This window comes from Nothoprocta perdicaria, unplaced genomic scaffold (assembly GCF_003342845.1).
Source record: "Nothoprocta perdicaria isolate Ctin4 unplaced genomic scaffold, notPer1 scaffold_9, whole genome shotgun sequence".
Lineage (NCBI taxonomy): Eukaryota > Metazoa > Chordata > Aves > Tinamiformes > Tinamidae > Nothoprocta > Nothoprocta perdicaria.
The window spans coordinates 1,582,287-1,608,724 of NW_020456198.1; the positions used below are offsets into that span (position 1 = coordinate 1,582,287).

General features: G+C 45.0%; 1 protein-coding gene across 2 annotated transcripts in view; it reads left to right on the forward strand.

Moving 5' to 3' along the window:
• FOXP1 (forkhead box P1) overlaps positions 1 to 25,991 on the forward strand; it is an 89,941-nt gene extending 63,950 nt beyond the window's left edge. For both annotated transcript variants that reach the window (XM_026052491.1, XM_026052492.1), the window contains exons 8-15: positions 4,006 to 4,089; positions 11,730 to 11,931; positions 12,064 to 12,143; positions 12,781 to 12,882; positions 15,817 to 15,938; positions 17,937 to 18,006; positions 20,509 to 20,675; positions 24,971 to 25,991. In XM_026052491.1, the coding sequence (XP_025908276.1) occupies positions 4,006 to 4,089; positions 11,730 to 11,931; positions 12,064 to 12,143; positions 12,781 to 12,882; positions 15,817 to 15,938; positions 17,937 to 18,006; positions 20,509 to 20,675; positions 24,971 to 25,115 (972 nt within the window). In that variant the 3' untranslated portion in view covers positions 25,116 to 25,991. The remainder of the gene's footprint in view (positions 1 to 4,005; positions 4,090 to 11,729; positions 11,932 to 12,063; positions 12,144 to 12,780; positions 12,883 to 15,816; positions 15,939 to 17,936; positions 18,007 to 20,508; positions 20,676 to 24,970) is intronic.
• The last annotated feature ends 447 nt before the right edge of the window (positions 25,992 to 26,438 follow it).

The window sequence follows — 26,438 nt, forward strand, 5'->3', positions numbered from 1 at the left end:
AAATTGTTTTGAGAAACGGTTTGTTATTTTAACAAGTTTCTTGGGAATTAGAAAAAATAAAGTCTGCAGTCTTCCTGGTGAATTGAGATAGGAGATAATCTTTTACCAAGGTGCAGTAATATCGAAGCTGAAGGTAAATCTAGATTTTTTTATTATTACTATTATTTTTTTTATTTGCAATCAGCTTGCAGAGCATTAATCCTCATCTCCTGCAGTCCCTGGGACTGAGTGGGCCTGAGCTATGGGAGGAAGCCCCATGTTAGCCGTTGAGCAGGACAGAGGTGGTTGCCACCCCTCACTATAATCCTTGACAATATTTTTGAAATTTTCTTTATCAGTAGTGCATTATTATTAATTGTAAAAAGTGACTAGTAATTAGTAATAATTAGTAATATACCCCCAATCAGTGCTGGGAGGTACCTCCTCATGCAGAGACTGTTGCCTGGGAAGGTGGCACAAAGTCCCCAAGACAAGCATGCAGTTTCACAGTGATGTGAGGGTGATGCCCACGTCATCGTGGTGGGTTTTTTTTGTTTGTTTGTTTGGTTGTTTTTTTAACAGTCTTGCTAGCACAGTAGATAAGAGGGACTGTAAGTGTAATTTAGACTGCGCTGTTGATAAGGGAGTGCAGCAGAGCCCATCACTGGTCCTGTTCTTGGAATGCACAAGAGGAGGGGAGGACACTAGAGCCAGTGTCAGTCACAGGAGGTGGCCCCGTGGCCGAGTCGCCACATTTAGGGAGCAGGGCAGGCAGGATGTCCATCACCTTCCCACTTGGCCCTGTGGTCATCAGTGCCGAGGTACCGCATGCTGTTCAGGATGCCAGCAAGATCGAGTTGTTGCATCTTCTTTTGCCTATGGAGCCCTGTTGAAGCATGGGGAGCATTTAACTTACTCCCAAATGGCTGCGTCTGAGGAAGGCGTTTCAAGTTTTGTGTGACATAGACCGAAATGCAAGTTTCTTCTTTCTTTTTCTTCCTTCCCCTGCTCCCCCCACACCATGCCATTATTTATCTTGCGTACAGTGTTACAGACAGAGAGATGAGTGCAGTGTCTTTTAAAGACACTAAATATTAAATGAACCTTTTGGAGACAGAACAAGTCAGATCTGTTTTCTGCCTGATTGCAAATACCCCTTTGCAGAACTCTGCTGAAGTTTTGGTCTCAGCATCTCCATCACAAGTCTTCCTAAAATATCACAGACAAGGTAGAGATCTTCTCATGTTTCGCTTTGTTTAAACCATCTTGACATGATCATTTGTTGCCATTATAAATAGTGAGAATTGGGCCACGGGGTAAAACACAAACAGAGGAACATATCCCTAGCCCTAGCTAGATCTTAGCTGGAATAAGACATTAATTTTGCAGCACCACCTTTGAATGGAAAAACATTTCAGGAGAGCAACAAGGCTATTACAAGTTAAAAGAATTATCTCCCAGTAGGAGAACATGGAGATAGTTGGCCCTGTGTCCAACTAGGACATAGTTTCAGTGCAGAGAAAACACGACTTGGGCCTGTTTTCCTAAGGCATCTACAGATGATCTTAAAAAGTGGATCCCAGTCCTTTCTAATATGCAGTGTAAACAAGCACGTGGAAGGAGGGAAGAGGTTCAGTCTCAGCTGTTTTTTCTGGTGACTGTGACTAGTTTCCTTCTTTCTTGTCCTTGGTCTGTCCAAAATGCAAGTGACCCGTTCTTCCCCTCACTCTGGTCATGCTGCTCCATTTTTGGATTCCAGCAAATTTTTTCTTTTTTTTTTTTCTATTTTTTTCTTTTTTTTTTCTTTTTATCCTTTTACTTTTTCCCCTGCTATGCAATGTCTACATCTCTGTGCTTAACACCTTGTCTCCCTGTCCTTGGGCTCGTGGCTCCTCTGCTGTGCCCTTTTCCCTTAAGCACCTTCTTCTGGCCTCTGCTTTCCGTGCCGTCTCATTCTCCCTGTCCATGTCAGTGGGTTTGGGCTTGGGTTGCCCCCCTTCAAGGCAAGGCCTATGTCTTTGCATCCTGATTTGCAGAGCACCTTGCTKGGCTCTGCGTGTTCCTCCGAGGAGCCACTGCTCAGCAGCATAGTCCTGCCCAACCCTAGCACAAGGGGAAAGATTTACCAATTGCATGTTTGGTGCATGCCTTCAAATTTAGCTTTATAGGCGAAGTTCCYGTACCAGAGACCAGCAGAGAAATGAATAGTGCTCTCCAGTAGCCCTCAGACTCAGATACATCTTTTAAGAGTAGCACTGTTGGGTGAGCTTGCTTCCAGTGCTTAACGGACCTTGCCCAGGAGCACATGGAGAGCATTTCCCTGCCACCCCACGAGTAGTGACCATTTCTGCACCTTGGGGTCTCACCCATTTGCTCACATGGGTGGCTGAGCAAACCCTCATGGTTTCTTGTGAGCAATCCAGCTGGATGGAGGGAGCTGCTAGTGATGTTCTAGTTCTATATCGCTACTGCTTCCTGACCTAAGGGAAAACAGTTTAAAGAAATTCTTGGGATTTTTTTTTTTTTTTTTTTTTTTTTTTTGCTTCCCTTTAGTGCTTTGAAACCGCGAGGTTTCTATTTTTCATAATTTAAACTCCTGCCTAAACTGGGTGAGTGTTTGAATTCCTAGACTATGACAAAATACTGGTGTGTGTCTGCCTGAAATGTCGAGAGGATCTTTAATAACACTCATCCACCAGGAGCCGCATTAAAAGCGTGCTAGGACGATGACYGAAAACCCATGGAAAGGAGGACACTCACAGTTCCGAGAAGAGCCCCGCGCTCCCTACGGACGAGGGGCTCTAGGAGGTGCTGCCAGGGTCTGTCCCTGACTGCACGAGTGGCTTTCTGGGGCTGTTGCTGCTGCCTTGCAAACAGGAGCCTCTCAGGTGCCTGCTGCTTATTTATTTCGACTGGAAGATGTTGTTCTTCCGCAGCAGACTAAAATTGAATGTGCAGGTGACCCTGCCAAGCAGCCCATGTGCAGCAACTGCTGGGAATGAGGAATTGCACAATAAAATGTTGCTCAGAGTAGGATTTTTTTTTTTTTTCCTTTTCACTAATTTTGTGTGGAATGTTGTAGCTGAGACCCCTTCTTTCTCCCAAGAGACCCATAGAGGCCCCATGGAGGACACAGTTCTGAGCACACTGTGCTAAGAACATGTAGCTCCCTGCTCTTCCACTGTATGTGTCAGGCTATTTTCTTTTGCATTCAGACTTTTGCCCCCAAAAAAGCAAGGTGACTTACAAAGCCCGATGGTTTTCCGCACTTCCAGAGTACACTTTTTTTTTAAACCCCATCACGACGCCTCTCTGGCATGGTCCAAAACCCCTTGTCTAGCATAGAGCAAGACAACCTTGACTATAAAGTTATGAATGGGGATTTATGACCCAGTCGCCTTTTATATACACTTAGCCTGACTTTACTGCTCCAAACAGATGCTGCTGATAAGGTGGGCAGGTTGTTTAAAGTCGCAGGAGAATGTGAGCCGAGCTCTGCTCTTGGCCCTGGAAATCTGCCTCGTGTAAAGCAAAGCTCAGCTCCGCAGAAATTTTCCTCTGACCCCATTGGAAATAGGAAGTTTTAGGGCTGGGATGCCTTGGCCACCGCAAACTCCTTCTTTGCAGTCCACTCATGTGGTTCATTTTGGGGTAGTAAAGGAGGAAAAGGCAGTTGAGCAGCTGCATAACTTGCTGCTCTGCCTCCCGAGCTGGCGTGGGGCAGGTTCATAAACATGATTCACTGTTGTCTTCTTGCTGTCAGTGCTGGAGCGGGGCCCTTGGTGCCAGCAGGTCTAGCTCCTCGTGCTCAAGGGCTAATGCGTTTTGCTTTGGGAAACACTGACACCCAGCACCAGTTTTTTTTTTTTTTTTTTTTTTACTTTAAAAAAAGTATGCAATTTCCAAACTGCTCAGCAATAAAACTCTTCTGTCTTACGTACTGGTGCCAACTGTTTAATTAGGAATAAGCAGAGGTTGGATGTTATTCATACGAGTAATAGTGTTGTTTTTTTCCCCCTTTTTCAGCTCGCAAAAGATAAAGAGCGCCTGCAAGCGATGATGACACACCTGCATGTGAAGTCCACYGAACCGAAAGCCACCCCTCAGCCCGTAAGTAGCACGTGGTGCAGGGACCGCACGTCGTCCTCTCTTCTCCTTTCCCACCCCAGTGTAAAGCAAGCTCTGCTGTAAAGTCTGCTGCTGGGGAGGGATGCAAAGTGCCTGCTAGGAGACACTGCAGCATAAACCCAACTTCCATCACGTTTTTGTTTTGCAAGTTGTTTTCTAAGAGGTTGAGCTCCTAAGCAGATGCACTGGGCCTTGCTCTGGCCTCACGTCTCGGACTACGAGCAGCCCTACATCAGGGAGAAGTGCATGAAATCCTAGGAAGTGCCAGGAATGAGGTGTAATTAAATTACATTTAGTATATTTATTTTGCTTTCTCTCTAAGCCTGGCGTGGTTAGGCAGTAGGGCAGGCTCTAGTTGCACATGTTGATGTTAAGCACTGCTGCTTCGTGTCAGGTTTTGTGCTTCCTTAGGAAGGGAAACATATCTGTCCTACAGCTCTATAAAGGTTGGAGGCCGCTGGAGTGTGCCCCAAACTCCTCATTTTTCCAAGGTACTCAGCAGCTTGGTAGCACAAACTCAAGCAAGACCAGACCATCATCTCCACCTCTGATGGAAATGACTCTCCAGCTGTTGTTTTCTCCTAACCTCTTAATGCTATGTTCCTCATAGCTTGCCGTGATTATTCAAAGTGGAGAAGAGTGCTCTGCTTCTTAATTTTAAGATTTGTAAGATTTAAAGGTACACTGGCTTTATTTGATCTTGCTTTGAGTCATTGTGTGAGAATTAATTGAGCGTTGACAATCTATAGTTAGTACGAGCAATTTTAATCAATATGCAATGATGCAGCATAATGACAAAGTATTAGTTTATCTGTTTTGACTGATTTTTTTTATAAATAAAGCAAACACACACCCATATACGTATGATTTGTGGTGATAGAAATAAAAAGGAGTCAGACTATTAACCCAGCAAATATGGTAGCCTGCCAAGATGCAGTTGGTAGGCAAAATTAATGTCCGAGACAGAACACATTACAGAGACAGAGAACATAAAATCATTAAACACTTTGCGCACCCATTTTTACTTGAAAAGGATTTTCCCAGTTTCTGTGTAGTCAGGGATAGATGGCTGAAGATGGGCCTAAGGAGGCTGCTTGATGGAAAACTTCAGGCTCTTTGGCCACATGGGTGCGAACGTCAAAGTCAATGGGAAATTTTGATGCCGTCTTGACGAAGGTTGAGCGTTAAGTCTAAACGCTCAGTGGTTTAAGCCATTGAGGTTCCTAAAATGTCTTGATACAATGGATCTCAGCCCTCCAAGAGGGAGAGAGAGAGAACTTCCAGTGGCTTTGGAAGCAGCATCCTTCCAGTTGCTCATCTCCGCCTCGGCTGAGATGCAAATGTCTCAGCACTGTGTTGGCCAAACCCAAGAGCCCCATCRGAGCAGGGAGGAAGTTCAGTTTCTATAGCTCCTAATGGATTAAAAGCAAAAACAGCAGAATAAGCTGGGAGTCTCCAAGCACTTCGCCTTGAGGCCTTTCGTAGCAGCAGTGCCCCTCAGGAGGGAGGATTAGAAACCCAAGGGAGAGGACAAGGAGGCAGCAAGAGCAGCTGGGGCTGCGTGGTGGCCACTGCCATGCACTTCTTGACAGCCACATAGGCTACCAAGGTGCCAGGTGGTGTTGCCACCAACATTGGTACTAACAGCTAATAAACAGGGGAAAGCGACAGGAAAAAAAAGGCGGGGCGGGGGGGGGAAAGGCACATAGGGGGAAAAGGGCTGTCTTGATTAGTATTAAAAATGTTTTACATTCTGGAAAATTATAGCTTTGTTGGGGACCTCCTACTAAATTTATTTTTAACTGCTCTATTGAAAATTCTGTACCACTAGTCAACATTATCTCTCAGTTGCTCAGCACAGTGTTTCTTTATTAAAAGAAATAGGCATGAATATTTTTGACTGAAAAATTAATAGCTTTTGAATTCATACACAGCAGGTTTTCTTTTGCAAAGAAGTCCAATATCGCTGCACAGCACTTCTATAACCATTTATTTAGAGTCCAAGTCAAACCTTTGACAGCTAGAGCAGTGTTACAAGCCAACATAAAGAACTCCAAGATGTAAACCAACAATAGGCAGTCTGTGTGAGGTTTGCCATTGTCAAATACATAGATTGTTTGGATTAGTTTATGTAAATGTACTGTTGTATTACCCTTTGGAAAAAAAAAAAAAGATCACATTTGTGTATGAAAAGTGGTTTCGTTCACAGGCAGCATTATAAATTCCTTATCCTTTAACTTACATGTTAGAAGTAAAAATTGGTGCCTGACAGGCCTATATTGTGTGGCACTCTGTTGTTGGATTGAAACTGCCTTCTTTTCATTTATTGAAATATAGAAAAAATTATTATAGATACCATCTGATAAATCGGAAATTATTAAAATATGTATAGGTGAAGCATTTGAAAATTAATTATAAAATGTAGAAGTATAGTGTTTTGCATAAATTGTGCTTTCCTTGTGAAAAAAATACACAGGCACTGCACAGACTGTGCTAGACCCTAGTCCTTTTAACTCAGTAGGATAGGACTTTGGTAAAAAGATCTGATGACCATTATTGCGGTGCAAGTATTCTTTACATCCAGTAATTAATTTCTTTTTTTTTTTTTCTTTTCTTTCTTTTTACCAGCATAACTAATGCAAGGTGTATGTTAGGATTAATATATTACGGTGCATCTGTGATTTTAAAGGCAAGAGAGACTGCGAATCCAAGCATAGCAATGAGTTGGGACTTAAAGCTGCAGTTTTCTTGTGGCTGGAGGAATATTTTTATTCTTTCTGAAGGATCTTAATGCCTGTTTTTTTGCACTGTGCCATAAGCAGCAGGTAGAGAGGTGCCTCCAGGGCTGGTTGGGAGCTGCTGTGATCACAGGTGGGTTCCTGGGGCTGCTGCTTGTCCCCCATGGCAGAGGTGCTCCATGGTCCCRTGTCCAGCTCTGAACGGCTGTAGTTTCCCATAGAAGTTCCTGCTTTGGGATGTGCAGTGGCGTGGCCAGTGCAGCTTGCTCTACCAGACTAATCCTGCTCTACCAAGCCAAGGCCTGTCTGCTCCAGAAAGCTCTTTAGTCCTCTTAAAGCCCRTGAGATTTGAGCACGTTCTCATGCACCTTTCCTACTGGATGGTCTGGGCTGTGGGCAGATCAGTCTGTGTGTGGAGTGAGGTCTGGAGGAGGAGGTCTCAAAAACACCCGTTTTCCTAAGTAAAGTATCCAGTGGCCCAGCACCTGGGAAGAATATGGATCTATCTCTCAGCATAGCATTTGGAAAATATGGATTTGTTCCTGTTATTCAGCACATGTCATTTTTAGTGAGAATGAGGTAACAAAAAGAAAGGAATAAAGCTGCCCATGGAGGAATGTGCTGTGACTTGTTTCTGGTAGCTAACATTTTTCAATTAAAAAAAAAAAAAGAAATCCAGAACATTTCTGAAGAATTATATCATCCTGCTTTTCCCATTAAGATAGATAGCTTCCCCTACATGCTATTTTCATCCGTGTTGGTGATCAGCCTAATGGTTTGAAATGGAAATGTGATTTCTTTTGGAAGATTAGCTAGCGTCAAAGTTCATAGGAAGGGAAGGAAAAGGAAAAAGCATCAACCAACAAGTAATTCTGCATACTAGGTGTTACCTCCATCAGTTAAAAATAGGCAGAAAACTTTTAAAGAAACTTTTGGCACTTCAAATGAAAAAGCACTGTTAGATATCCCTTCTTTAATGTATTTTTTTTTGCCCTAACCATAGCAATTACGGTTGTTTTGAAATACTGTTTTTAGCAACTGTAATAACAAAGCATTAAAACAAAACAAAAAAAAGGTCTTTTAACTGTTGAGGTAATGACTGAGCATTTTAGCTGCTGTAGCCTCGCTTTATAGTTTGAAAAAATAATGCGGCGCAGCAATAAGGGGAGATTCTGAAGCACAACAAGGGCTGTTTTTATATACTGGTTTTCATTAAGTCTCACTCCCCATCTTGGGTTTCCTCAGTATTGCTGCCAATAACAACACCTGCTAAGTGATCGCTGCCTGCCGCACTCGGCATCTCGCGCGCTCCCGGCTGTGGATGGAGAGGGGAGACCCCGGAGCGGAGCGGCGGCCGTGGCCCCGCCGGAGCATCGCTCCCACCCTCGGGAATGCCGAAAATCCCCATTTCAGCAGCGACCACAAAGGCAGCGTCTCTGCAAGGGGACTCGCTGCCCTGGAGCGCTGGCTGCGGCCCCAGCGTGACACTTATAAACACACCTATATTTTCCTCCTTCTCCCTCTTTTTAAACTGTTTCAGATTTTTTTTTTTATTTTATTTTATGTGCAGCCACTCTTGTCATGTAAAATGTTTACGTGGAGAGAAATCAAAGCGAGGCCTGATGGCTGAGCTACTTACTAGAAATCTATTTGATGGGGTGAAGGAGAGGGTTACCTCTTGCCTTGGTTATATTTAAAGAGGAGGGAGCGGTGGGGAGGAAATTGATGACTCGGTCTTCACCTTTAAGAGGAAGAAGTGGCTGTTTCTTGAAAGGGAAGGTTAATAGTAAAATGCTAAGCAGGATATTGAACGCTGAAACAATTACAGCATTTGTGACTGTTAAGTTAAAGTGGGATAGGATACTATTCTTTTTTATTTAAAAAAAAAAAAAAAAAGGAACAAAATCCCAACAACTTTCAGTAATTGAATTTACAGAATTTTGGGAGTTGGACTATTTTTTAAGAGTGTGGGGTTTTTTTTTTACCTTAATAAAAAGGGGAAATAAATCCTTACCCCTCCCAGGATGAACATTGGAAGAAGGTTTAACCCTTCAGAGTGAGGGTTGTGCTGCAGCATCCTAGGATAAAAACTCTGATTAAAACACAAACATGGTCCCTTTCTTCACTACCCTGCACTAGGCACGATACCTCTTCCCAAAAATCCAGTATGTGGGAAACTAGCTGTATACCAAATACCAGCGCTAACAACTTGTCTAATCATAGTAACTTGTTTTTAAATAGCAAATGCAAACAGTGAGGAGTGGTGTAGAGTTTCCATCAGGAAAAGCAGCCTTCCCCGTCCCGTCCCTTCCTGATCTCTGCCCTGTGTCAGCGTCTCGAGCAGCCGGCAGCGCAGCAGAGCCCAGCTGCTTTTCATCTGTAACTGGCGACAAGATTAAGATTTAATAGTTTACAATCAAGATTAATATTTCAGGATTGCAACAAAACCAACACCATTCATAATTTGTTATTCTGCTCTACTTCACGGCTGCTTTTTAGGTCTGTGGTCCGTCACTAACAAAGAGAGCAGCGTCGCAAAGCGGGAGAATAGTGGTCTTTTCCCCTCCACTGTTTTGTATTTCGGTAATATCCCCGACAGGGATTGCACCCCTGCTGGAAAAAGGGAAGGCACCATGAAAAAAAAAGCAAAAAAACATTAAAAAAGGGGGGAAACTTTGCTAGCAGTCGACAAGGTCGTCTTTCATTAACTTGTTGGTTCAGGCTCTCGCGCGGTTGTTGGAGGCAAGACGCAGCCTCTTCGCGCTGCCCGGGCTTTTTGTTCTTTCTTTGCTCGCAGACTGCAGTCATGTTTAATTTGAAAACCGGGCTCCTTTGGCAAATTAGCAATTAGAACAATTTTGTGGGAATATGTATATGTGTCATTAGTTTTCCTGCAAATTAATAGCGAGAGCAGAGGTCAGGCAGAAATTTTCCACTTGACTGCAGCTCCTCTGTTGAGATTTGGCACTTTGTTTTGGAACAGCCACAGCTGCTCAAAGCCACAGCCTTCCTTTAGGAACTGTCTTTTAATTAGTTTACCTCGTAGCCATTATTACAAATATTACTGTCTCCCCTCCTCGAAATAAAATTACTGTTTCCACACACACAAAAAAAGAGATATTCCGGTGACATCTTGCACCGCTGCACATTGATGGTGGGGTCACTCAGATGCAGCGTTTAATCATCAGATCACCTCCGTAAGCATCTCCTAATTAGAGTCCTTACAATACAATTTTATCTGGTAATTAGCTGAGATTGGCTGCTTCCTCTGCCGCTTATTAGCAGGGCCCAGCGGCGGGTGCGAGTCGCCGTGTCGCTCGCCAGGCGCCCTCTCCGYGCCGCCTCGCTTCCTGGGCACTCCCAGCATCGGAAAAGCCCCGGGAAATTTAATCCCAGTTTCCAAGTGAGACAGTGTGAACCTTGCTTCCAGGAAGGGATTAAATGGTTTTAGCCTCCCCGGRAAAAGGCATGCAACTTTTTGGAAGCGGGCAAAGGATGCAGGGATGGAGCATCTCCATCGTGTCTCCCGTGGGAGGGTCCGGCTGCCGAGCTCCCGCTGGAGCATCCATGTGGATGCGACCACAGTTGTCGGGCTGATAAAATGTCCATTTGCAAATGGAGAAAAAATGTAGTAATAATTCTGTGGTGAGACCTATCAACTGGACTGTTGTTGTTGTCACGGATGGAGGGATAGCAGAGAGGCCCTGCCGTATCCCTAATCTGCATCCTTAAATCTAGCCAGACTGTGGATGGACATGGTCCCCTCCATCAATGCCTGGGTTTTCCCGGGTGCATCCAGGCAGGAGACTCAGCAGCTTGGCACTGTTCTTAGTGCCAAGGCTTGGCACTTTTCTTAGGAGATCGATCCCTGTGGTTTTGGCACCCTTTCCGCATCGTGCGGCCGTTCCCTTCCCAGGGGCGACGGGCTTTTTATTTGCACGCTGTCCAATCTCTAATGTTATTTCCTGCTACCTTTGTTTTGGATGGATCCTATTATTTTTCTAAAGAAATGTTATTTGTGGCTATTAGCTCATGCAAGGGATGCTAATAGGAGTTTTCTTATCTGGTTGCTTTCATAAGAGGGAAATTAATACAGCGTCTTAGGGATAAACACGAGCTGTTTGGGGGCACATCTGCTGTGTGTGCCTTTGAAAGGGGTTCAAGTCCAGTGGAAAAAAGGGAATTTTAATCATGAACAAAAGTCATAAAAATCTGGGCCTGTTAAATGCAGCAGGAATTCTGCTACCGGCTACAGCGGGGTCAGGGTTTGGGCAGCAGTACTTGGGAAACAGCCTTAGGGAAGGAAATGTGGAAGTCGTCAAAGAGCACTTTTCGTTTTCCAAGTTTCAGGAATGGGGTTGTTCCCAGAATGTGTCCCAAAGCTGGSTGATTCAGGGGCTGAGGACCTTTCACTGCCTGGCACTGCAGGCGCTGCCGATTAATGAAATTATCCCCCAGGTAGCCTAGTAGAGCCTTTGCTTTAGTAGTGGATGAGCACTGAAGGCGGAAAAAAAAAATTAAAAAGTCTAAATGCAGAAGAGAGAGCAAATTCATTTCCTCCGAGTGCGTCCCTGAGAAAGCCCAGCCTTTTATTTTAACGCCTTCGATGCARTAGCCAAGAAGATGGATTAGAGGCCAGGCCTGACACTAACGCGGGAACGAGGGATGTGCAGGGTACAGACTGAGCCGACGGGGCTGAGATAAATCATTAATGTGATTGCGGAGCACAAGAGCTTTCTCGTTCTAAGGTTGAGCTAAAAATCCACAATTTGGAGGTCGCTTTTTTTCTTTTTTTTTTTTCTCATAATGTAGCTAGCAATTGCGCGTTTATCGCATATTAATTTTCCTCCCCCGCATTTATTTTCCTATCTCCCGCCCCCCCAGCTCAACCTGGTGTCGAGCGTGACGCTGTCGAAGACGGCGTCGGAGGCGTCGCCGCAGAGCCTGCCGCACACGCCGACCACGCCGACGGCGCCCATCACGCCCGTCACGCAGGGCCCCTCCGTCATCACCACCACCAGCATGCACAACGTGGGGCCCATCCGCCGGCGGTACTCGGACAAGTACAACGTGCCCATCTCGTCAGGTAACGCGCGCTTCTCGCTGCCGGCGCCGGGCCCGCCGCGAGGGTGCTGCCGGCGCCGGGCCCGCCGCGAGGGTGCTGCCGGCGCCGGGCCCGCCGCGAGGGTGCTGACAGCCCCGCGCCGCTCTCATTTAGCAGATATTGCCCAGAACCAGGAGTTCTACAAGAACGCCGAGGTCCGACCGCCCTTCACCTACGCGTCGTTAATCAGACAGGTGAGTGGGGCCCCGCGCGCCCGGGATTAAACCAGGTTTAAAAGAAAGCCTTTGGTGTGCAAGCACGCTCAAACCTTTACTATAAGGGTTTTTAGAACTGCAATATATAACATAATTGCTTTTGATTAAGTATTACAATACGATGTGATTATTAGGAAATTCATTTCACACAACAGTGAAAATGAGCCTGTTTAAAGATGGCAAGTCAATTATCACAAGCTACAGTAATCTCTGATCCCTAGAATTAATCTGAGCTCTAAATAATTACTGAGCTTTAATCAGCTAGTGAAATGTTTTGCATTTCTCTTTGATTCTGCTTTATGAATGACTAATAAATTAATATTTCTGTAAGGAAACAGAAATAAAAACTCAAAACAATTAGATAATTCCATTTTGAATTTTGCCATTGAACTGTTAAATACAGCCATTAATCTTAGTTCATATTGTGAAAACTCTCCTTTGGATTTTTGCTCCAAATCTCCCCTCTTTTTGCCTTCTTTTTCCCCCTTCCTTCCTTTCTTTTCTTTCCTTTATGTTTTTCTTGAGTTTTTTTCCCCTTTGCACGTGGTTTAAGTAAATCCGCGGGGGCTCTTGGAGCTGCCCTCAGTCCTAACGACCCCTCACTTTGCTTCCCAAGGCCATCCTCGAATCGCCGGAGAAACAGCTAACACTAAACGAGATCTACAACTGGTTCACGCGCATGTTCGCCTACTTCCGACGCAACGCGGCCACGTGGAAGGTAAGCGCCGAGCCCGCCGCCTCGGCCGCCTTATCTGCTCGGCTTATCTCGTGTTGGGCACGGRGAGAATTCCTTTGCAAGGCGCTAATTGAATCCCCCGTTAGTGGCTTTGATGGGGATGATGATGCCCCCGGCCCCTCTGCTCGCAGGGAAGCTGCAGCCCTCGAGCTGGAGCATATTTWAAAAAAAAGAAAATGAAAGAAAAAGGTAAAGTTCTCGTGTCCATAGAAGATGTACTGTTTATTTTTTTAGTTGCTTGGACTGTAATCATAACGTTTTTCTTCCCAGGATGTGTAGATAAGTGGATTTCTTGCCTTAATAAGGTGGCTCTCCAGTGCTTTTACGGATCTGTTAAAAACTTCATTTTTTTGTTCCTATTAATAACGCAGAAGTTTGTTGAACACAGCACTTACTTGAGAAGCAAGCCCCACCCAAAGAAATCCCCTTAGAGACCTAAACAGCTTGGTTTTGGCACCTAAATTTCTTACCGTAACTATAATGCTGCTCAATAAGAGATTTGAAGAGTTTATTTGATATTTTGGGAGCCCTTTCCCTTATATACAGTGTTAAAACTGTCTCACTGCCTTCTCAAGCAAGTGCAATTGCTAATGAATGAATCAAATAATAGTACGTAAAACAGTAAAAATCACTCCACAAACCCATGCTGTGAGGCACCCTCAGTCCAAGAACTCCGTTGCTCCCCAACAAGCAGCTCTCAAGCGACCAGCTCAGAGGAGCAGAGGAAGAAGATGCCCATACCTGCCCTCTCACCTTTTTGCTCATTTTGCTTGGCCTTTCAGCCTGCGTTTTGGATCAGTTCCTTTAAAAGATGGACCTGGAAGTGCTCCTCAGAYGTTAGCTTTCCCTCAGCCATATGTTCTCCTTCTAAACCGTGTTGCAGGGTGATTCTCCAAGCTCTTACATTCAGGAAGGAGCCCTGTGATTGTTCTTCTGATTCCCTCTTCAGTTGGGAAACACAAACAGCGCTTCATGACACGGCTTCCCGACCACCCAGAGAGGAAAATAACTTTCCCCCCAGTTAAGATCCCTTTAGCCCTGCCCGTTTCCTGCCACTGGGAGCAGCCGCAGGTGGCGAAGATACCAAAGCGAAAATCCCATCCAACTCCTGCAGCCAGAGACTCGGTGCCCTCCAAGGGTCACGTTTAGGAATGAGTTTGGTGCAAGACGTCCTGGGGCCTGCAGGTGATGAGGAGCCCACAGGGCTTTGAGCAAGAACAAGGGGCTAAGGGCAGCATTAGGATCATTCCTATATATACATATATATATATATATATATATATATATATAGGTTTGCACCTTCCCTTAGTGCATAGCTGCCCTTTGGGTTGGTGTTCCCTGAGTGCAGGGTGAGGGGTTGGGGCAGGCAAGTTTCCCTGAGACTGATTTTGAAACCATGGAAAGTCTTGGGAAGAAAGACCTGCTCCTCAAATGCAGCACAGCAGAGCCTGAGCAGTTACTGAAAGAACAAACCCTTTCATTTACCACATTCAAGCATGCTCAGGGTAATTTTTTTCTGCCAAAGTGGCTTGCATACAAATATTTTTAACAAGGTAAATATATAATCTTGCAGTAATAGCTCCTAATTTTTCTGTTAGGCTGATTGCTGTGAACTGCTGCTGACAGGTCAGAGGCAATGCCTCCTTGCTTTTTGTTTTTTGGAGCAGTTTGCTGGCACCGAGTCGCAGCCACGAGGCGAGGGCTGCAGGTGTAACTCTGGGAYGCGGAGGTATCCCAAATAAAACTTTGAAATAGCAAGAATCTAGGGGCAGGGGGCAAGCAAATCACTTTTCAGTAATAAATCCTGCAATGAGGGAATGCACAAGCTACGGCTGCACTTTCCCGGGATGTTCGGCAAGAGCCTGACCCAGGCCATGGAAAGGCAAGTGTTGGTGTCCGTAGCGTAAGAATAGGCTGCAAAAGATGTCCCTGGTATTAAATATATTTAAATAAGAGCACTGCTGTTTCCATGAAGCAGTGTGCACAGCCACAAACTCAACGGACCCACTTTTCCATGACCAGTGAGAAAGTGAGAGATGCTTAAAAGAAAAACAAAGAAGATCAAAAGTAGCAGAAGAAAGAAAGGCATCCCAAACAAAAATGTTGGCTTTCTCCTAGACTYCAGCTCCCTGCTGCCGTGCTCCAGGAGGAGGAGAAGAGAAGTAGAAAAATCCAGTATTTGCATGACAAATACCCCATGCAGCCCCTTTGTTTGAGCAATGATTTAGACATTCGTGGTTAGTGCTGCCTTGCACCCTCCAGACCTGATGTTCATTAGAAAAAAGAAGAGGAAGAAGAAGACAGGAGGCAAAAGTTTGGAGTCTCTTGGTTGCCTGGACCCAGGGCCATGTATGAGGCTGGCCTTGTGCCTGCTAACGAGGCCACCAGCTTGACGAAATGAGCGGTGCCAGGGGTGATGGATGGATGAATGGAGCACGAGATCTCACCTGGGTCTTTGCAGCTAAAGTATTCTTCAGCGTGGGGTTCAAGTGAAGGTTGGGACACGTAGGCTGGACCAGACAAATCCATCCTATCCCACACCACTGCTGGCCCTAGTGCTGGACTCACTGCTGCTTTCTTTTGCAGGAGAGACAGGCACACATCTCTGTGCAGAGCCCATGAGCTYGCTTTGGAAATGCCATGTCTTGTACAAAATACGCTTGACTGTGCAATGTGCATGTGTAAAATGTTGACTATTCCCATTATAAGAGTAACTTGCCTTTCTAACAGCGGGTTTACACTTTTGTTTTACCTTTGCAAATTAAGAATTGAAGGGCTGGTGTGCGGGGATGGGGAGCGGGGCGGGGATGTTGCAGTCTGAGGACTGTCACGCTGTGTGTGCTGCTGTTCTTGAGCGATGATGAGCATTTTCTCATGGAAAGTTTTTGAATGTTTTCTCTTTTATACCTGCTGCAGAATGCAGTGCGTCATAATCTTAGTCTTCACAAGTGTTTTGTGCGAGTAGAAAACGTTAAAGGGGCAGTATGGACAGTGGATGAACTAGAGTTCCAAAAACGAAGGCCACAAAAGATCAGTGGGTACGTCCACCATGTTTGAACTTCTTAGCCTAGCTTGGATCATGCTTTTACAGTGTAACATAGAGGCTTTTGGCTGCTAGCTGGTGCTAGACCGACCGCAGGTGGTTGCGCATTGTGTCAGCTAAGGGAAAGCAAGACAAACATCTCATCACTACTGTTTGTGTGCCCACCAGCACCCCGACCCTGCTTGCTTGGTGTTTGTCGCATCACATGCTAGTAGCTTGTAGGTGGCAATGCATATTAACCCTCACAAACCATTTGCTTATGCTTATTGCATTTTATTTTCTTTTTCCTTTTCCCTGTTATTTGACGTCTGTTCTGTCCCCGATCCCGTGTCCCTTTGTTTCCACTTCATCTCCTTTGCTGCTGCTCTTGTCCCAGGGTGCCATTCGCACCAACCTCTCACTGCATAAGTGCTTTATCAGAGTAGAGGATGAGTTTGGGTCCTTTTGGACTGTTGATGATGAAGAGTTTAAACGTGGCCGTCATATTCAACGAGGCCGTCCTCGAAAATACTGCCCTGATGAAAACTTTGGCGAGCTTGTTGCACAGTAAGAGCTTTTACTTGCTTTAATTTTTTTTTTCTGCTGTTGCTTTGCTTTGCATGGTTTACCCATCTCATGTAGACTTGCATTTCACAAAATAGTGACATCACCTTTGCTGCTAAAGAAACTAAATTTTTGATTGTTACGTGTATTTCGTGTGTCCTACTCTGATAATCCAAATGCCTGTGAAAATAGCTCTACCTTGATGTGTCTGTTGCCGAATTTGTTTATAGTGCAATCTAGGAWAAAATAATTATCCGTGCTAGCACAGCTATGCTTCTGTAGATAGGTCAGGAAGACAGATAAATGTCAGGAGGGGGGTCAGATATGTTTTAATTTTGATGTTTTCCTTGCTTACAGTTGTGTGCCTTGTTTTGCAGCTCTTAAGTTAAAAAAAAAAAATGCAATTAGGTGCTTATGAAACAGAAATGCTGAATTAACCTAAAAAATTGCGAAAGTGCCATGAGACCAGCTGTACAGGGTGTAACAGCAGGCCATGCTGTGTCTCCAGCAGCCACGCTCAAATGCTTCTAGGGTTCCCAAAGCAATTTTCTGTGACCTTTACTTGGAGGCCACCTCCACAGAATAACTGATCCTTGTTAGTCCCTGTGGGAGGGGGGTCAGTTAAGACTGCTCTCACCGTGATTTACTCCCACATGCAAAAAAATAATAATAATAATAATAATTAAAATGTGGCCAGCACTTGGAGATGCTTTTTGGAGTGTTTTTGCATTGGGACTTCTTACCTAGTTGATCGTTGGAGACTTGTTTTTCTCCCCAAGTGGCACAAGTGATTTTTGGATGCCTGCTAAAGAGAGAGTGGATTTGTTCAGCGTTTATTTTCCTCAAATCCGACCCTGTATGGAAAATAAAGATGACCCAAGTACAGGTGCAGAATAACACGTGGGCATGATTTTTGTTCAGTTGGTTCCATCTAAGGCCACATGGTCCTTCAGGTCCCGTGCACTGTGCTTTCCTTCTGGGGCTGTGGCACCAACAGCACCTTGGTGGCAGGGAATGACGTGGTTTGGGAAGCCAGAAATCTCCCATCCTTCCTCCCCTCACACAAGAGATTCTGCTGCTGGAGGATAATCTGCCTCATGGAGCCTTTAAAATATTCCGGGGTGCTTTTAATCTGGGCCTCCTTAAGATGACCCCTTCTCCATGGCCATGGGCTGCTGGCCACCACTTGCCCCCCGTGGGGATGCCAGCCTCAGGCAGGTGCCTTCAAGAGGAGATGATGCTCCATGGTTAGCAAAGGCAAACACCCTAACCATGAAACTCAGATTAAAAGAAAAAAAATAGAAGAAAAGAAAGAGAACTTGTGTGAAAAAGAAAAAAAAATAATAATCTCAGCTCTAGTTTTCTGGTGTGGGAGGCAGCTTACATGCTTGAAACATCCTCGCAGAAGTTGGTTGCATTTAACTCTCCTTTTTATGTTTTTCTTATGCAGTAACCCTTCTCTTATTAAAAACATACAGACCAGCCACACCTACTGCACACCTCTCAATGCTGCTTTACAGGTAAGATTAATGACCGTAGCAAATATGCAACAGAGGCGTGCGTCTTCCCCACTCATTTCAAAATATATTAGCCTTGCTCTAATTAGATATTAAATTTTAATTCCGTTAAACTTTTTTCTTAAGTGCATAAAGCATCATAGTCCCTGGAGGCAAACACATATCAGGCTGCTTCAGCATTAGCTAGATGCTTAGCATTTTGAATATTGTGGCAAAAAAATTAAAAGTTCACTTATTAATATTTATCAGCAGTATCATAATTTCCATCCTCTTATTTCAGAATTTCACTTGAGGCAAAAATACCACAAGTGTAATTACTCCAGCACAGCTATTAATGTGCTGAATGATAGGATACTGCGCACGTGACCTTCTATTGTTCGTGGCTTTAAAGAGAAAGCAGATCATTTTTCCCCCCCTTTCTTTTATGGCCTATTTTTGCATATCTTCCCATTGTTGTTGAAAAATAAGTGTTGCCATTTCTGTAGAAAAAAATGACAATTTTTGTTGGTTTCAAGTGTGCGATAATTGTAGGAGAAAGATCCCGTTTCTGGTGTTRCATGTAGAAACACACCAAATTGTTGGTGCACAATTAATAACTCGCAGCAGAAAAGTGTATTTGTGTGTGCGTCTCCAAACCTCTTTCATGTATAACATAGCAGATTTGCTCTTTTTTTTTTTTCCTTTCCTTTCCTGCCTTTCTGCTTGATAAGAATTTCTGAGTCTTTCCCAAAGCCCTTTGGTTGGCAAGGGGGTTCAAGCCCATTCGATAACCCAAGCCCTGCCTGTTCCAGCCCTGGCTTTTGCAGGACTTGCTTCTCAAGAAGTTGGCTGCAGGTTGCATCCTGTACGTTTGCAAGGGCATTTTCTGAGTTGAGAAACGGGTTATTAGGAGAAAAGGGATGTTGCGCATTTCTCCTAATGATCTGAGTTTCTGCAGTAACTTCTGAGAAGCAAATGAAAGCATGTTTAAACGAAGCAACTGTAAATACCGTTCATTAGTAACTTATTTTCCCTTGAGTCTTGTGAAGTGTGATTTTTAAAGACTGCTTTGTCTCCTGAATAGTATTAAGATTACAAGCACAGTTTGCATTCATGAGGCTGAAAGGCAAAAATGAAGTGATCCTGCATTTCTTCACGTTGTTAGCTATGTGACTAATTTCAATTAATATGCTTATCATATAGAGCTGTCCATGTTTTATTTCTAAAACACATGTTGTTGTCGTCATCTCCATCCATTCTCGCCTTCTGTGATAACCTCCAAACCGTTCCCACTTTCCCTGGAAGTCTCCTCAAAGAGCAGCCATGCAAATGGATGGAGAGGAGGATCTGGGCTAGATTGTCTTCGCTTTGTGTCCYTCCTAATGCACAGGGACAGGACACCATGGTGCTCATTGCACCAGGACAAGTCCTCTTTTAGTTTTAAAGTGCATCAGCAGGTCCCCAGTCCCCTGCCGCTGGGTAACGTCTGGGGTGTGGGTGCAAAAAGAGAGTACCAACGTAGTTTGGGTCAAATTAATAGTTAACCAGCTGTCCAGCACCAGTGGGTGTTTGCAAAGTTGCATWTTTTTTTGCACGTCCCTGCGTCCGTGGACCCTCCGCGCTCCCAGGGGTGCCGGGGGCAGTTGCTTTTCCCCGGGAGCCTCTCGCAGAGCCCTCTGACGTCTCCTCCGTCTGTTTTCCCTGCGGGCAGGGCGAAGACGCGGCGCTCTCCCCGCTCTCCGTGTGGAAGGTACGGGGACGCTCCGGGGGCTGCCCGCCCGTCGCACCTCTCTAGTCCCAACACGGCCTCTGGGGACCTTCGGGGTGACCTCCCCTGCATCCTTTTGCCCACACAGCCCTGTCGGATGGGCTGATGCTTGCAAAAAATAAATACATAAATAAACAAAAAGCTCCCCGCCAGCCCCTGCTTTCATAGCAGATAGTCCGTGAGTCCCCTCAGCTCTGCTCCTGCCGTGTGGCTGTACAGCAAGTGTGAGCAGCCAGAGAGGCAGGAAAAAGCAGGGAAATTTTTAGGAATTCTTTCTTCTTCTGCAAAGTCTTCTGGTTGGAAAGTTTGCTCTGGCCTTGCCAGTGATCAAGAGTTCTTGAAAGCAAGGCAAAAAAAAAAGATGATAGGGTCCGTAAGAACTATGATGCTCGTGCTTAGAAATGTGGTAGATTGATAAAGATTCATTAGATTTTTAGTTTTTCCCTCCAGTGATAATTCTGTATATGGGCAGGTTTATTCTCTGGTGTATCCGAGCAGCTCAACATGATCCAGTCTGTACCAGGGGGGTCTTTGCAGCTGGGTCGTGACTGAATCAGAACTCGGTCGCATTGCCCTTCTCCATGCACAGTTTCTCTTGGTGGAATCAGAGTAATACCTACCAGAGAGCACAGTATTTAAAAGAATTGGTAATTGCACATGACATAGCTGCAGAGAGTGTTTTGGAATAAGTGGCTGTACTATGCAATGTATAGAAGCGTTGCTCAGGCTCCTCACGCGTGTGTTTGTATCCTTGGCAGGCTTCAATGGCTGAGAACAGTATACCTCTATACACTACTGCTTCCATGGGAAATCCCACTCTGGGCAACTTGGCCAGTGCCATGAGGGAAGAGCTTAACGGTGCAATGGAGCATACGAACAGTAACGGGAGCGACAGCAGTCCGGGACGTTCCCCTATGCAAGCGATGTAAGTACCGAAACGCGGCCTCCGTCCTGCACATGCTGCTCCTCCAGCTCTTGGGCTGAGCAGCAGGACGTGGATATCACCCTTCTGGGATGTGCTGAGGTTGAGCAGAACATGAAAGGACCATTGACCAGCTTTTACCTAAAAGCAATCAGCTCGGCCAGGCCTGATGAGCACGCAGAGCTATAAAGTTGCAGGTCTCATTTGCAATTCTCCTCTTCCAACTCCTGGACCACTGGGTTGCACAACTGCATGTTTTTAAGAAAACTGCTTCTCCCTGCTTCAGGATATGCACATGAGGTAGAGCTGAGAAATGGACTCGTTTTCATGGGTTTGGRGGAAAAAAAACAGCTCAACGTGCAATGATATCACCGAGTGTTAAGGAAGGCGTGTGCCAAGGTCTGCATGATTTATAGATTGCTCTTAAAATATGAAAAGGGAAATTGGTAGGAGCATCGCTGCCCGGACAGCGGCGCGAGGAGGGCACGTGTAACACGGAGCCTTGCTGCCTTCCTGCTGCCTGCAGAGCCCGGCCGCGGCTCGCCTGGCACCGCAGGAAAAGAGAGAAACTCATTTGTAGTCGTTTTGCTTCAAAGTGATTTGAATAAGGGATTTGCAAAAGTAAGTCTAAATCAAAAAGTAGGAAAAAAACATTAACCTAATACCACTGGAGTAATTAGTTGTGAAACTAATTAGCATTTAATGGCAAAAGAAAAAGTTTCCCACCTGCATAATGTGTTGTCAGAGGGGAGGGGGCACGAAGGAATCTGAAGCTCCGGCTACTTTGATATTTCAGCATTTTAAATCAGTGCACAATGTGCTTTGAAAAATAAGCTTTAAAGATGGCAACATTCATTTTTAATTAATAATTAATTTAAACATTGTCTTTTACCATTTACTTCAAAACACTCAAATAATGTGTTTAGCTTTAGCCGCGATTGTTTGTGCAGTATTAATTATCTTTCCCCGAGTCGCGTTACATGACACACTTCCAGCGTCTCCCGGACGGATTCGTCTTGAGGCAGTTTTAGTCACAACTTGTTATGCTCTGCCCATGACCACGGAGGGACAGAGTGGAGGCACATGGGGTTTTTTCTTGTTGTTTTCTTTTTTTCTTTTTTTTTTTTTTTTTTCTCCCAGAAATGAGGCTTTCTCAAGGGTTTCTCCCAGCTGGAGAGGCAGGGATGAAGGTCTGGGATGTTGAGCTGATGATGAGGGCAGGTAGAAGGGTCCAGGATGTGTCGCAGAGTGTGGGGAACACTTGTCCCCTTACGCACAGACATCAAGGTGAGGGACACAGAGCCGGGCCTGGAGAGAGCGGAGCAGGGAAGCCTCATGGCCATTATCCTCCAGAAAATCCCATTTTCCATTGCAGTGTGTAAATTATTGTAGTTTCCTGCATGTTTTCTCGGCACCGGTCCTGTCTGTGCTCTCTGCTGAACGTTTCTGTGGGTGCTGCAGGCCGCGGCGAGGTGGCGATGCCCCGGCGCCGGCTCCCGCTCGCGGGACGCGCTTTGCTTTGGCAGTGACCCCGCTCCCTTCCTTCCTCACAACAGGACTTCCTCCTCACAATGCAAATTATTTTTTAAACAACCGCAGAATATTAGAATAAATCAAGCCTTAAACTTTATTGTAAGGTTTAGAGGACCTTGTTAACATGACAGCTAAGAAGTCTAACACTTAAGCTGAAGTCTTATTACCGCTCATTCTTTTCCTTTTTATGACACATTGAACCACAGCTAGTGTGTTTTTTTTTTTTTTCTTCCCTCTCTCTCTGCCTCCTTTTGAAACACTAGAAAGTAGTCGCATAATTACAGCTTGGGGACATAACACTTTCATCCTGATATGCTCCAAAGGTAGCCACAAAGCAAACCACTCCATGCTGTGTGCACCACCAGAACACAGTGGCTTTAAACAACAGTCAGCTTTATTAAAAACTCCTCTGTTCCCAGAGTGGACAAACAAAGGAATTACTCAGATGTGAAAAGAAGGCGAATCTGTGTTCAGCAAGGTTATTTATTGTTAACCCCTTCTGGAGCCCTCGGCATCTGCTTGAAAGGAATGTGCTGCAATTCTGCTGCTAAAGAAAAGAAATGGGAACTTCTTCTATTCTCCTTTTTTTTTTTTTTTTTTTTTGCCTACCCAGGCTGCTACCTTCTCTGTAGTTTAGCAACTAGCTTTTTTTCCTCCAGACAGCAGGATTTTTTTGGAAGGAGGGAGTAGCCATTGGCTCTGCCATCCTCTTCCTGGTCTTCCCTTTGGAGCTGATGTCCAAGGGAGATGCCCTTGACGTGTCAGTGCCTCCTAAGTGGCACGTTGTGGCCCGTGAAAACTTCCCATCCGCCTCTTCCAGAATAACTATTACAAAAAAAAAAAAAAATCAAGCTTGGCAATGACATGAGCAACCAAAAGCCAACAAGCCAGGCTGCTAAATTAAAGAGTGGTAGGGGAGATTGCTGCCATGAAGGGAGTAGCACATGCTTTATCGGTGGAAAGCCACCATTTCCCCCTTCTGTTTCTCATTTCACATTTTCCCYCAAGTGAGGGCCCCACAGCTTGTCCATAGTGTATGTTTTTGTAGCTGATGATATATATAATGCTCTGGCCACAGCAAGCCCCAAGGCCGGCTCGCGYGCACGTACCTGGAGAACGTGAGAGCTCAATGACTCTGGGATGCTTCTCCAGCACTTCTTTGCAGATTCTGCATCCCCGAGTTCTGCATCTGAGTTTTTCCCCCTTTTTTTGACAACGATGGCAAAAGATAAGGGTGTGCTTGGACACTCCTTGTTGGTGGGATCCCCCTCCACATGGTCCTTGGACAGTGGGGCTAGATGGGGCAGTGAAAACCCCGATCTCCATGAAGAAGTTGTTGAGAAGTTGCAATGTTCTGAGACACGAAAGGCGTTTGCAACTTACTGAGAAGTGTGCACTCTCCCCAGTGATTTATTCCTCCTGCCCGTCCATGCAGTGGAGGACAAGACACATTGCTGTCCCCGCTTCCRTAAAAGATAAACCAGGATGCAGCCTTTTCCATCCTTCATTTTGAAGCAGAGCYGCACGAGAAGCCAGGAGGCTTCAGCAGTGCATGTTTGCCCTTCAGATTAGGTTATGTGTCACTTGCACGAAAGGGTTAAGTCAGAAAAAACAAACGTGTGTGGAAAAACCAAGCCTCTGGGAGGTGGGTACCAGCTCGATGGGAGCCAGAGTGGGACTTGAACTCATTAACACTTTATTTTAAAGGATTGCCTATAACATCAATTATTTAGGAAGCAAACAGGGTCTCCGTTGCCGTGTCGCATTATTAATACTTGGTAATGTCAATAAAACCCTACTTTCCCGTAAAATCCCACCAACAAGGCACTATTGACTCATATGGCTGTTTTACATTTCAAAAGCTGCCGATCCGTTAAAAAAAAAAAAAAAAAAAGGAAAGAAAAAGGTAATTTGTATTTGTATAGGATTTGTTGTAAATATGATTTACGAACAACATTTTCCAATTGTTGTCGTGCCCGTTTTGAATGACCAAGCCCCGTTCCCCTGCGGGTTATTCATGTGCTCTTCCGTAATGAGAAATTTGGCAGATCTCATCTCTTTAGCACATCCTGGTGCCCACCATGAGCTGGGGATCATGTTCTGCCTTGTTTACAGCTGACAGCGTTATTATTCTCGTTAGGACTGTGCTTTCTTATCACATTGTTGTGTTGAGCGAGCCTTTTCCTCTCTGTTTGTGTTTCCTGGCAGGGCTTTTCTTCCCTTATTGACAGTTTGTAAAAATATGCATTAATTTGGAGTTTAAAGCATGTATCATGGTGTCTCTTTGCTGTGTTTGCTTGAAGTTGATTAATGATAGACCCTCGCTTGGGGTCGTCCTCGGGAGAGTTGTTCTCGCCGCCCGTGCATGCTAACGAGCGCCGCGGAACACCCAGCGCGCGGCGGCGGCGGCGAGCCCAGCCTCCTCCCGCGCGCCGCGCCGCACCGCGCCTTCCCCGCCGCTCCTTGCCCCGGTGCCGCTGGAGATTGCATTAATCACCGTAATGTGTCAGCGGAGAGCATTTTTTGCTAAGGCCCCGGGAGAAGCCCCCCGTGCCAGCGCCGCTCACCGAGCGTCRCACACAGCGGGAAGAGCGTAGAGCGCGTCAATGGTGTCTTTGGTTGGCCAACGCCAACGTTGAGGTCCGTTCTTGAGATTGCTGGGCYGTGCAGGAGTACCCAAACACTCCATTTCTTCCCCAAAACATCTCCCTCTCTACCCCTTCCTACCAGGTCTCTGCTGATGGACCCTGTGTTCSTTTTCACAGGCACCCAGTGCACGTCAAAGAAGAACCGCTAGACCCAGACGAGAACGAAGGGCCGCTATCCTTAGTGACAACAGCCAACCACAGTCCAGATTTTGACCATGACAGAGATTATGAAGACGAACCTGTAAACGAGGACATAGAATGAGTATGTCTTGAAACCGTCACCCTGAGAATGAAGATTGGAAGAACACGTCAAGTCTCTCTGTGAAATCTCTCCATTATTGTACAGTCTGGAGGGTTCTCAGTCCGCTTTGACAACTATGAAATATGTTTAACTCTTAGTGCCATCAAGTATCCCATTTGGGAGTATTTTTGATTTTTCTACTTTTTGTTGAAAAAAGGAATTTGTACTCTGTGCATTGGATGGACTTGTTTGGTACTTGGGATTTTCCTCTCTTACAGTCAACATCAGTGTTGTAAATTTGCTAAACTGATTCACTTACATTTAGCAGCCAACTGTGGACTGCAGGTCCTGCCAACTTTGGACACTTGAGGACATCAAACTGAGCATGTACACCTGAACTGCAGATCAAGTCTTTGCCCAGATTTTAAGGATTCCAATGGACAACATATTTGCACAGTACTGCATGTTGATTATCACTGCCTTTACTCCATTTTTTTTTTCCTTTGTTTTTTGATTTTTTTTTTTGCTTCCATTCGGGATGGGGAAGGCCTGTGTGTGCACATGTGTGGATATGTGTGTGTGCGTGTGAGTGTGTATATTGGGGAGGGGTTAAAAGAAAAAATTATCCCAAACTTTCTAATGTATTGCTTTTATTCCCCCCCGCCCCACTTCTCCTCTACCATTTTAAGTTCTGACCTCAGGCCTCAGCCGGGCCCAGGGCCTCTTGGAGGCTTAAACGTTTTCTGTACTTTGTGATGAATGTTAATAGGTGTTTTTATTATACGAAGCTGAATGTCATTGAATTGTTTGTAGTTTTTTCTGTCATTCATTCCAGTTTCCTTCAGATGCCACCATGTTTTCTTTAGCTATGGAAAACATTCCATTTCGGTGTCTCTTTTTGTGTTGTTGTTTTTTGAAAAGGTCCCAAATGCTGCACTATACATGTGGAAGGGTTGTCCAACGGAGAGGAAGAGAGAGAGGGGAATGAAGTACTGCAAGAATGAGAATGAATGACAGATGAACATAGAAACACTGTAGGAAGCAACACAGATTCATTCCACAAAGCAGTATTTTCCTTTTATTTTTTTCCTTTTTTTTTTTTTTTTTTTGGCAGCAATGGTGAATATTAGCAAATGCCACAAAATTGAACAGCACAAACAAATGTATGCAGCACCAACAGAATTCACTTATTAGAGGATGCATAGTACAGTGGTAGGTTCTCGGTTCTTTAACACGAATTTTAATGGGTCAGCAAATCTTTCTGGAAGTATCTAAGATTACCGAGATGGGCACCTATACATTTATTAATACAATTCTTTTTATTTTTTTTTTCTCTCTCTCTTT